Genomic DNA, 12,722 nt, shown 5'->3' with positions numbered 1-12,722 from the left:
TGAACTCCTACCAGGACGTGCTTCTCCACGGAGCTGTGCTTTGGAAGTCACACCAGGACACTGGACAGGTACAGAGAGGTCACCCTTGGCTTCACCCCGCTCCCAGCAGTGCTGCCACTCCCTGCTGTCTGTCACTGCCACTGTCCCTCAGCTCAGCACACAAAGGGGCAGCTGCTCCCTCTCCCTTCCTCAGCTTCAGTTTCGCACCACGAGTCCCCAGTTACCCAAGGAGGAATCCTGAAACAGCTAGCAGTGAAAATCAGAAATAAATCCCTGCCTTTCAGCCTCCTAGAGCCTTCTTTCCTTAGTCATGAGAAGGATGGATTTTAGTGTACTGATTCTTAAATTTGTGAAAACTTGCGCTAAGTGCTGCTGTCGCATGTTAAGAGACTGTAAATGAAATACATAAGTTCTAAAACATCATGCAAGAAATGTGGTTTCACATCTTACAGTCAAAAATCCTACTAATGAATTAATACAAGCACACTGAGGTGTAATATTGGGAACATACCTTTAAAGTCGGAACTCCTCTCCCCCATCCCTCCCTCCCCCAAAATCAGAAAAGTAATATTAATTAAACTTAAGAAGTAATGAATGCACCATTAAAGTGTCATCAAAAAGATGCTGACCTAAGACAAAAGTTCAATGATACACAATACGGTCAAAAAAGTCTTCAATCAATAATATACAGTATGACAACTACATCTTGTAAATTATACCCAATACTGCCGGCAGTCTATCCCTCTAAAGAATATTTGCCCCCTTTCATCCCTTCCTAACAATCAGATAATAAAATACAGCACCTATAAATAAGCAAAAAAAAATTATATATATATATATTTATATATATATATATATTCCGAAATCATCTATTGTTAGTTTTAAAGATATGGCAATAAAGGAGTCTAAATTAGCAAACTTGTAGAAGCCATAACTGATAAAACAGCTTATTGAAAAAAGGTGGCAGTAATGCACTCTATGTGTGCACAAGTACGTAAGAAAATACACAGACGTATAAAATTGCACGCACACACCCACGCACACACATCCTTCCACGCACCTCTATGCTCACGCATATACATATAGACAACAGGAGGAGTTAGAGACAAGTTAGAATTGGATTTGTACTTTGATCAGCCCTAACCTGTGCATAAAATAATGGGAAAAGGCTGCATTTCTGCAGGGCAGAACGGGCTGCACTGGGACTCGAGAGCACGAAGGTTTTGGTTTCGAGCTTGGGCTGCTTCCACCCCGGTGAGAGCCCATCTGGTCATTGCCATGTACTCTTTATCCACACAAAAAAAAGGAGCTTCCCACAACTAAAACATATTTAAAATCAGTGCTCGTGGTGGGAAGAGAGTCAGTAAATGGCCACCAACAGCAGGAAAAGGGCTGGGTCTGCGGCAGCTCCAGTCCCTCTTAGTGGTGTGTGACAGCAATCGGACACGTGAATGCATTCCCAAGGATTCCAGGTAAGCTGAATGTTGGGGATACGGGCTGGGCCCCCAAGTAGCAGGCTGAAATGTTACTGGCCAACGTTTTTGGAGCGATCTGTCTTTGCTGAAAGGAAATCCTCTACACTACGAACCAAGTGAAATGATCAAGTACATGCTGCTTCTAAGTTGTCTCCTAAACCTCCCAGATATGAGGTCTGATCAGCGTGCTCTGTGGTTAGAGGTTAAAAAGCAGATTATAAAATACCTAGATTCAGATTTTTTTTTTTTGTCCTGATTTGGCCTAAAATGGAGTGTATTAAACAAATTCTGGGCTGCAAAAGACCAGAATCAGTTAAAGCTATGAAACAATGTGCACTACGTGTCAATATTCTATTTCACTTACAAGAAAACACTAAGTCAGCTACCACAAATTAAGATATTTTCCTGATGTGACTTTTTTTTTGTTTTGTTAAAAAATATGTGGAGTAAATGTGTTTTTTTTTTTAATTCAAAGTTTCAAACAACAAGATTCTTTTCTTTTCTTGAAAATATGTAGGAATCCAAACTAGTGTGTTTAGAGTCGGTTGACTGTGCAATCTCTTAGTGGCAACTGAACAGCTACAAAAAACTTTCTTTTTTTTTCTTTTTCTTGAAAAATCTCCCCTTTTTTCCTGGTTTAAGAAGATAATAGTGTATTATCGCTCTGTAGCCATTAGATGGCAGATAAAAAGCCCCCTTTTAATATGTGGGTTTGATTTTTTTTTTAAGGATTTTTTTTTTTTAGTTTTTTTTTTTTCCTGTTTTTCATTTTTTTAAAGCCCCACACCAAAGAGGAGGGCACAAGGCAAAGCTGTATGAGTTATTCCAGAAATTGTGGAAATCACTTAGGGCAATAATAAAAACACTTCAGGGTACAAAAAAGCTTGACTACACATTTCAGTTTTCTTCCTCGAAAACACAAACATAAATTGGGCTTAACGCTCCTTTTTTTTCTTTTTTTTTTGTGTTTTTTTCTTTTTGATTTCTATATGCACCTTGGCCTATGGCGTTTTTGCCCTGTGGCCCGCAGGGCGGTTAAGTGCGAACACAATAAAACCAGTAGAGGTCCAGTTTGACTTCCCAGCTCTCCCGAGTTGGGCCAGTTTAATCTCAAAACTCCCACTCGACGGCCTCTTCCCGACTGGCGGCCTTCTCCAAGCGGTGGATGATGTTGTTCAAGTTGGCCGCTTTCTTTTTCCTCAGGGAGCTGTCTCGCGTGTTCCTGGAGCTCGCCGCCTCCGAGAAGCCGAACAAGCTCTGCAGAGAGTTGGATTTCTGCGAGCCTGCGCCCGGCGTCGAGCTCGTACTTGGCACACTGGAGATTTTCTCTGAACTTTCTTTTGACTTGTAGGAGCTCTCCCCCGTAAGGACTGAGGTGGAGGCAGCTGAGGTAGAGGCATCCCCTTCCGTGGCAGAGTTTGGCAGTGTCTCCAGAGCGTCTCCCTGGCGCTGCTGTGGTGCCGGCGGGGAGCTCTGGCGCGGCGCCGCTCTGGGCCGGCCCTCGTCGTCGGTGTCCTCCAGGCTCTCGGGCTCCGCTCTCTCCGAGGGCCTGGCTCCTCGCAGTGCCTCTTCCCCCGCCTCGAAAGCCGCCTCGGCGGGCCCTCCCTGAGACTTGGCGGCCGCATTGCTGAACTCGTCCGCCTCTGGGCCGCTCGGCTTCCCCTCGGGAGGGCCCTCCGCGTCCACGCCGTCGCAGCTGTCCCCCTCGGAGCTGTGCGCCGCCCTGCTGCTCCTGGCCGAAGGGGAATCGCTCGACCCGGCCTGGCTCTGGCTCCCGGCTTGGATCTCCTCGATGAACAGCTCCCGACGGATGCGGGACCTGCGAGAGAGGGACACGGGGTGAGTTCAGAAGAGGCAGCGAGGCTGTTATGGCCCAAATCACCAACGGGACGGGACTGCTGGGAATGTGCCTTGCGCTGTTTGATTCTCCAGCATCAGCCTCATTACATGGTTATGACAATGGGAAGATGCCATCAGCTCACATCCCAGGCAGCAGAGAAAGAACTTAATGTTACAACTCACTTTACAAGTTTTTTGACCAATCACACAAAGCAAAAACATATTGACAGTAGTACCTTTGGTTAAAACAATGCTTGCTTATTTCAAATGCAATACCTTCAAACACAATGCACAGAGCTCCATTATTAAGCCTAGAACTTCCTAATATCTCTCTAGGTAAACTTTTCTGCAGGTTAGGGAGTTATTCTAGACTATTCTATTCTCTGTCCTGCTGCATCCATGGGAGAAGTGATGAACACCATTTAATTCCTAATTTATAACCAAGAGGGAGCCCCAATAATCCATGGTAAGGGATGGGACCACAGGCCTGGGGAGAGTTTACCAGAACTTACTATTTTTCAGAGTGAAGGTAAAAAACTCTTGGTTTTAGCCACAGAGAACTGCCAAGGGGCTGCAAACCACAAGTGACACGCTGTCCCAGCACTGATGGCTGTAAGGATTTTCTATTTTCCCTTAACTGTGCTGTGGAAGACAGCACACAATGGAAAAAACATTCAGCTAAATGGAGAACACCACCTGAATACTGCTTTTGAAGCTATTGATCTTATTGACTTACTTGAAATGCAACAGAGTATTTCAGCAGTACTCGCTGACTCACACTTCTGAAGGATTTAGGGGTAATTTTCCCTAGGAGAATATTACCCACCTAACAGAAGCCCACAGGTGCTAACATTAATTTTCTATTACCATTAACTGCAGGCATCCTGCAACATTGATTATCAGGCTCTATTTATGCCTAAAATCTCCCTGCATGGACATTGATCCAGAACATGGTGCTTCTGTAACATTCCCCAAGTCAGGAGAGGAGGCTGTAAGAGCTCTGTGCCTGCATGGCATTTAAAATACGTCAGCTCCAGCAGGTTCTGAACCTCACTGGGAATCTGACCACAGCCCTGCAAACATCAAACCCATGTCTGTGGAAATCCCTGGAATTCACACCCAATATATTGCTGCTGGAATCTGGTCTGGCTCCTGATTAACATGGTAATTAAATTCTTATGGTAAAGATGACCTGGTGACAGCAGCTAGAGGATTGCAGAGAGCATTCCTCTGGGGAAGGTGTTGGCCTTGACATCCACACACCCAGCTGGATTTCACCACGGGAACAAAAAACATCAGAGATCTCCTGGGTGTTTGCTGCAGCTCCTCAGACAAGCCTTCACACAACATCAAAACCAGCACTGTGCAGAGTTCATTGAAAAATACACTCAGAATTTAGGGTCCAAGAGTCCTGGAGTACAATTCTAGAAAGTCTGGTTTCATTCCTGATGTGTCTATAGTATAATTTCTGTGGCATACTGAGTTTATGTGCCAGTTTCCACAGGTGAAGTGGGGTAGAAATTCCTCTCTCCTGCTTTTTTGTACCATTCTTGAGACATCAGAGCCTCTGATGTGTCCTGTATGTGCTTCACTGGTGCAAAGCAAGGGATATTCATTGTATATTCTGAGAGCTCTGTGACTGGTATGAATGCAAAGCCATAGACTTGGAGAAGCTTGCAGACATGTCAAAATCCTTTATACCCATTTATATTCTGAAGTGAATTATTTCTTTGCCTGCTGAGGATATTTTTTCCCAGCGTTTCTTTTTGCTGTAGGAAATAAATGCTAATGCTGACTTTCCATCTGGTGGATATAAAGGTAGATCCTGCTATAGCAACCACCTTTGGAAAGTGAGATTTGGGCTGAATCTGAAAGGAAAAGCATCACTACAGCAGGATTCCTAAGAGACAGCAAGACAAACTTGTCCAAATCTGTGCCCTCCCTTATCTAAAGCTACAGAAAAATGAGTATTAAAGCACAAGCAGATGGTGAGAGATGTGGAACTGCTTCTGTATAAAAAATAATTCAGTTTGGAAAAGAAATGGCTGAGGGAGAGTATGAAAGAGATAAATAAAGTTAAGTGTGGCCTAGAGAAGACTGAAATAAAGACCACCCATTTCTTATAACATATGATCAGCAGAACAGTCAGACTCTGCTCCCCTCACAGAACATGGAACCTGTCCCTTTTCTGCAACACCCTCCACATGATTTCAGAGAAATTAATGCATGACAGCTAAGAAAATCATTATCAAGGGGAACAAAAACCAGGTTTGTGTTTTGATTTTTCAGTGCTCACAGCACACAGAGCTCCAAACAGGCTTGAAACAGCTTCTGAAAGCCCTGGAGTGTCCCAGCAGCATCTCTGGGAGAGGCCCAGATCCCTCAGAGCTCAGCCTTGTGCTGCCCCCATGGCACAGGGCTGGGTTTGTGTCCAGCTGCTGGATCTCTGCTAACGAGGGAGGCGACACTGCCACCAGAGGGAGGCGACACTGCCACCAGGGGGAGGCGACACTGCCACCAGAGGGAGGTGACACTGCCACCAAGGGGAGGTGACACCCGCCACCAGGGGGAGGTGACACTGCCACCAGGGGGAGGCGACACTGCCACCAGGGGGAGGTGACACTGCCACCAGTGCTCCCGCTCATCTGCCCAAGTGAGAACAGCACATTTTGCTGTCAGGATGAAGGGAACATATTTTCATAGGCATCCCTCCAACTTGTGTGTAATTGCCTGCAAGTGGGAATTGGAAGAGGGCTGCATTTGGAGAACTCTGAGCAGTGAGAAGAGGCTGCATCTGTACTGAATTCAAGGCAGTGAAATCCAGTGGAAATATGATTACTTGATTTTTTAAAAATTTTTTATTGTTTACTATAAACATTATTTAACTATTGTGCACAATATTTCTGAGATAGCTCATTAAACTCTGCTGCTTTTGCTTCAGCAACTTCTCTGGTAAAAACTGAGAAGGGCTAAAGTGAAAAACTACCCTTTAAATGCTAGCAGTTTTTAAAAACAAACAAGTTTAGCAATCTGGACTAATTAGGAACATTACTGGCTCCGAGTGAAGGAGCAGAATAGTATTAAATCTGGTAGCTTAACTGTACCTGTTCAATATTCATTAGCACAAATTTCTTGGAGAAAAGTCTGCTGCATTAATTAGGACTTCCAATCCCAAGCACAGTTGATAATATGTTTATTCAAATCCCTATAATTCTTATGTGCTATTCCAGCCTTGTCTCTTTTTATCACTGTCTCTAGGCCAAAACCTGCTTCAGGGGCTCAGATGTGGAAAAGGTTTCTCCTCAAATGAGAGAGGAACTGAACAGACCAATATTTTATTTCAGTGGGACTCAATGATTTAATCATACCAATGAAATAAATCATAGAATTTTGGAGTGGTTTGGGTTGGAAAGGACCTAAAAGCTCACCTTGCTCCACCCCCTGCCATGGGCAGGACACCTTCCACTGTCCCAGGGTGCTCCAAGCCCTGTCCAGCCTGGCCTTGGGCATTGCCAGGGATCCAGGGGCAGCCACAGCTGCTCTGGGCACCCTGTGCCAGGGCCTGCCCACCCTCACAGGGAACAATTCCTTCCCAATATCCCATCTATCCCTGTTCTCTGTCTGTTTAAAGCCATTCCCCCTTGTCTTGGCACTCCAGGCCCTTGTAAGAAGTCCCTCTCTGTGGCCACATCTGACTTCAGGGTTATTGGTTTTGTGTCCTTCAGGACTCCATGAAGCTTCCCAGAAACACAGCACAAACACTGTGCCTATTTTCAGAGCTGGGTGACTCAAGACCTAAAAGAAAATCCTTTTTTTCCTTCCATGCAGAAAAATGACACAATGAAAGTAGGGCAATTCTGATGGCATCCAATAAAGGACATTTCCAAGCCCCCTCCACCCAGTGACCCAGGGACAACACCCACCACACACCCCACACGTGTCTGTGCGTGTGCACATGTGAGTCAGACAGAGCAGCCTGGCCTGCTGCAGTGCCTTTATAAATATTCATCAGTGGACATCTCTACATCCACGCCCACCCCAAAAGCCAGACTTTCTGTTTAAAAGCACCACTCGCATCAATATGTGAGTACAGCTGCTCCTCAGGGATGACTTAAAATTAGTCTGGAGCATTAGCACTGTGTTAGTGAGAACCTCCCTGCTGTCAGAGCTGCTTGTTTTGCACAACCACCCCGCACAGTCTGCTGAGGCAGAGCAGCACCTGCCAAAGCCAAGCCCAGCCCTCCCTGAGGAGCAGAGGTCACTCACCTGTAATTGTGGAACCAGTTGATCACGGTGCTGGTTTTCAAGTTGAGCTGCGTGGCGAGTTCCTCAATGGTTTTTGGTGATGGGTATGGCTTTTGCTGGTAGGCTCGTTTGAGAGCTTCTTTCTCCTCTGGTGCCAGCACCACCCTGGGCTTCTTGAGCTGGTGCTGGGGCTGGGGGCTGGCACCCTGGCTGTAGTCGATGCCAGCGGACGAGGACTCGCAGGACTGGCTGTCGCTGACCGAGCTGTGCCGCCGCTTCATGTAGGCTGAAAGAGATGCACAGGGGGCTAAATACAAATAGAATCAATGGATTCTTATCTATCAGGGTCTTTTTAACTTGGGTGGAAACTTGCTGCTGTGAGAGGGAAAGATGAGGGATAAACATGGAGACGGCAGGTGGGTGTCACAGACATCTTTTATGAAAAATCCTTTTGTTATGATCTTTTCTCCTGAGAAGCTGAGAGGCCTCAGGAACAAAATGTAAACAATAATTATCTGCTGCTGTGGAATGCAACAGGTGCATCTGTGATTGGTCTCATGTGGTTGTTTTTAATTAATGGTCAATCACAGTCCAGCTTAACTCCAAGATTAACTTAACACTTAACTCCGAGATTCCCCTCCTCTTTCTCTTTAAAAACATCCCAAGATTTTTGCCCTGGTGGGTTTTTTTGCCTCTATGGGGAGAGGAGGGAATGTGGGACGAGTCAGAAGCTGCAGAACATCCCATTCAGGTGTGTGGGGCAGGTGGGTCTGCAAAGCTTTCAGAGAAAGCAGCTGTCTTGAACTTTTTGGTCAGTCACAAGATTTTATTATCATTCTTTTCTACTCCTTGCTAGTCTTCTGATGAAATCCCTATTCTTTTAGGATAGTTTTAATATATAATTTTCTTTTAATATAATATATATAATAAAATAATAAATCAGCTTTCTGAACATGGAGTCAAGATTCCCATCTCTTCCCTTGTCCTGGGACCCCTGCGAACACTGTCACAGGTGGGGATGCAGGGATGGGAAGGATGAGGTGCCACCAGAGACCAAATGAGGGGAGGATGCAGGAGGCAGAAAGAGAAGAAAAGAGGGTAAGTCAGCTGGAAACCTGCCAGAGTTTCCTGCCTTTACAATGAACGTGGGACACGAATGACAGGGTTCAGTTCACACGACTCATTTCACATTCACTCCTCCAAGAGGAGCGAGCGCCCACGCAGGGCCCTGACTGGGACAGTTGTGCCTGGTTTTGACTGAAAGGGGTTTGGTGATTGAAACACTTCAGGTGCACACGGAGGTGTCTCTGACATGAAGGCAAACACGGCTGTGGCAGTGGAGCTGCAGCATCCCCAGCCCTCCCCAGCCATCTCCAACACACGGTGGCGCCTGCAGCCCGGGGATGCCAGGGATGGCTGAACAACCATCAGGCGTTTGCTGCCTTTCCCTACAGCTCCCTGCCGAGGCAGTGACAGGTTATGAAAGAAAACCAGCCCCCAGCAGCCTCCTCCCCTACACAAAGCTCCTTCCAAAACACAGACACTTTTAAGAAAGCTCTGCCTGCACTGAGGGGCTCGGTGAGGCTGATGGCAGGAGCCTGTGATCCTGCCACTGACCTTCCTCCCTGACTGGGAATGAATTATCCTGGCAAATTCCACAAGGAAGGAGTCCCAGCAAAGGCTGTCACTGACTTGATTGATTTACACTGGGCCTGGAGAGGTGGGATTTACTGCACCTGGCAGTATCATGCACAAGCATTGCTAATGAGGGGACTGAAAACAGCAAATATAGATGAATCTTGTCAATAAAATATTTAATGGCTGTTAAATACCTTCCAGATATTTAAGAGTTTACGTATTCAAGAGCTAAAATTTGATAACCTTGGGTATTAAATTGCAGATTACACCAGCCGGACATCAATCCAGGAGGCATTAAATCTCCAGGAGCCAGGAGCTCTGGTTGGAGCCAGGGACACTGTGGGGCCAGTCACACTGGTCAGCAACCAAATTCTTCAAAAATTCAATTTTTCTCTCCCCACAGCTCTGCCTTCAGGCTGAGGCTGCACAGTGAATAAAAAATCAGTGCAATCACACAAACTGCAGTGTTCAAACCCCAGCCAGTGCCTCCTGGCAGGGCTCCCTCCAGGCCTGGCTGGCTTTTCTGGCTCCAGTGCTTCCAGCCCCTGCCCTCTCCATGGTGCCTCCAGTGGGACCTTTGGCACTGTGGCTTTGCTATCATGGCAGTGAATTCTGAACACACTGTAACCTTTGGGGGTATCTGCATGGCCCACATTTTGTTTTTCCTGAACATGACAGATTACCTGAGGATTACCTACTGTGTAAGATTACTGATATGGAACACAACGTGAGCTGCTCGTGATCCATCACTCTGACGTGATACAGTCCTGCACACGTTTGAAATAACCATAAAAAACAAAGTGTTTTCTTTTTTTTTAAATAAATCTCCTTTAAAAATCCACCTATTTAAGCTGTTCCAACCAGATGTAAAACTGCATAAAATCTGCATTATTTCAAGATGACCCATTGGCCTTATTTTTGCAGTCTTCAAGGAACTGTTACAACCTTCAACCATGGAATTAATAATTCCAGCAAGATAGTCTCATATTCCTATAAGGTGTTTAATCTCAAAACTCCTTCCTGGGTGTTATTTCCAACTTGCATTGACCTGCAAACTACAGCCAAAGCTCCCTTGTTTCCTTGCCCAGCAGAACCAAGAGGCTGGAGGACAACATCCATCACCTCAGCAATGGGCAGCAGCTTCAAGGAGGCCACAAGACAAACCAGAACCTGGCATGGGAGATGTGACAGGGGCTCAGACCACCTCTGACTGGAGTTTCTGGAATTTGGTCAGGTCACTGAGTCAGCAGGAGACACACAGGGATCAGGATGGGCTGGATCTCCCTTTGTCTGCTCTCCATAGGATGGGATTTCTGGCAGGGCAAAGCTCCTGTCTAAAGCAGCAAAGGACAATCTGGAGCTGTGAGAGCTGGGGAAAAATGTCATTCCTTCCTCTGCACCTGTAACCTCACACTGGCATCCCACAAGGTGCACTGGCTGAGCGGGGATGCTCTCATGTGAATGGAACAAATGATATAAAAGCACACATTTCATTAAAATACAAATAAAGAGGAGGATTCCCACTGTTCTGTCAGAGCAATTGTATTCTGGAGGATAATCTACTATCAGGAAAAGCTTCCATTGGGCCAAAGGCAGAACTAGTACTCAGACTTCTGGCTTTAATGCTGGTCACTGGAAACTTAGAGGACATTTTTAAAAGCTTTTCCATTTTTATTTTTATTTTTAAACATATGTGCTGCGTGCAGAAAATGTAAGGAGATCATTCAGCACATCTGCAGTGACAGCAAGGCTCAAACTGGAATCCAAGTTGCAAACTCACTTTATTTTTGGAGAAGTTTGGTTTTTGTCTGTGACCAGTCTCCATTTCTCAGGAGACAGATGAAAAAAAGGAAACCCAGCTGTAATTTGGGCAAAGGTCTGGGTCTGACTGAGTTCCACCTTTCCCCCCCCCAGTCCATGTGTGCCCAGCTATGGATGCCACAGACACCATTGCACAGCTGCCCACTGAGATAAAACAGAGCCCCTTTTAATATAATTTCTACCTTATGTGGTATTGAACAAGATTATTAAAAAGTGAAATAATGGGGAAATAAAGGGAATTCAATTTTCTCCTGACAGCAGTGCTGTTCTGTGAGGAGTGTGATGCTCCAGCAGCCCAACACCCCCGAGGTTATGAGAGGAATGAACATTTCCAAGGCAGGAAAGGTGTGCAAATGTCTCAGCCTGGTGAGCATGAAGCCCCAGCTCCCTCCAAAGAGGTTGGTTAGTGTACATTGCAAATTTTCAGAACCTCTTAAAAGGGACATTTATAGCACAAACTTCAGACTGGCGGAATAGGAAAAAAAAAAAAGAGATATGCAGTTCACCTTTATCATAATTATTAATTTACTCCCTTAATAAAATGTGGCAGAGAAATAATTGATAATAATGTTTCACTGGAAGCAGAGCCAGTCGCATTGTTCTTTAACTGACATTAGCTGAAGGGAAAGTTAAATTCTTAATGTGGCTCTGGAGCAATTTAAAAGGTTAAATCACAGGATCCTTACCTGCATGAAAGGATTTTGCAGAAAATACAGGGCTGAATTCACTTTAGACTGCTCTGAGGACAGCACTTGCACAGTTCAGGAGCTCAGAGCAGAGTCTCAATGATTTATGGCCTTATCTCTATTCAGATGCCATCTACAGACCATATGTATTGCTCACTATTTGATAAGAATCCAGTTTAGAAAATCGTTTTGAAAGGATATTGTCAGTACCACTTTTAAATTATTTTTATTTTATTTTGCTGCATTATGGGCAATATTCTCTGTGAGGCTATAAAAACCCATCTAGTTGACAATTTTATTCCTGCCATGTTTCTAATGCAGCAAAACTCCTCATGATTCCCTTTGGTTTACAGTTGTAAGTGGGAAACCCAAGTGGATTTTACTCCCCATGGAAGATCATCCACGTGCTAAGATACTGCACTGCTTTATTTTATACTGGTTACTGTCACAAGGGCTTGAATTTCTTCTTAAAAGCCTGCAAGACTATAATTTTCCCAGAAGCTCCCTCACTGCAATTTTAAATATAATCACCAAGTTCTTGATCAAATGTGTAAATGCTTTCAGAACATCAGTCAACAGCAGAGCTTGCAGTGTACACGATTAATGATGTCTGTGCTAATATCATTAAGGGCTAGCTCCAGAGATGTATATATCATTAATTAGTTAACTGCTGATAATGGCAGCCCACGAGTCTCTCTTGTAAAATCACATGAACATACTAAAAACAGGGCTCTGAAGAACCACTGTGTTTTAGTGATGAATTTAAAATGGGGAGAGTTGGATAAATTTGCAGGATGTACTTCCTATTTAAATAGCCAGTAACAACTCAGAGCACTCACAGGTCCATCCCCATGACCCTGTTTTATGTGAGCACAACACAAATTTTATTTTATTAACACAATCACCTTACCCCTCCCTATAAAGGCTTCAAATATCATTATTCTGCAATAGCCTTTTATAAAGGCTGCATTTTTCTCTCCTCCCAGCAGCCACCACTGAAGGGCTGGCAAGGAGCTTT

The 12,722-nt window shown here is 44.9% G+C and overlaps 1 protein-coding gene across 7 annotated transcripts in view; it reads right to left on the bottom strand.

Moving 5' to 3' along the window:
• Window positions 1–12,722, bottom strand: part of CUX1 (cut like homeobox 1) — a 274,393-nt gene that overhangs the window by 31,082 nt on the left and 230,589 nt on the right. For 6 of the 7 annotated variants that reach the window (XM_058037671.1, XM_058037673.1, XM_058037676.1 and 3 more), the window contains 2 exons: window positions 7,581–7,845; window positions 608–3,294 (listed from right to left, as the gene is read on the bottom strand). The exons of the other annotated variant lie outside the window; for it this stretch is intronic. In XM_058037671.1, the coding sequence (XP_057893654.1) occupies window positions 2,586–3,294; window positions 7,581–7,845 (974 nt within the window). In that variant the 3' untranslated portion in view covers window positions 608–2,585. Of the gene's footprint in view, window positions 1–607; window positions 3,295–7,580; window positions 7,846–12,722 lie in introns of those variants that run through there. 7 annotated transcript variants of the gene reach the window in all.

The sequence above is a fragment of the Melospiza georgiana genome, chromosome 19, assembly GCF_028018845.1.
Source record: "Melospiza georgiana isolate bMelGeo1 chromosome 19, bMelGeo1.pri, whole genome shotgun sequence".
Classification (NCBI taxonomy): domain Eukaryota; kingdom Metazoa; phylum Chordata; class Aves; order Passeriformes; family Passerellidae; genus Melospiza; species Melospiza georgiana.
Note: the sequence above shows the minus strand (reverse complement) of the source record. Positions and strands in the feature narration are given on the sequence as shown.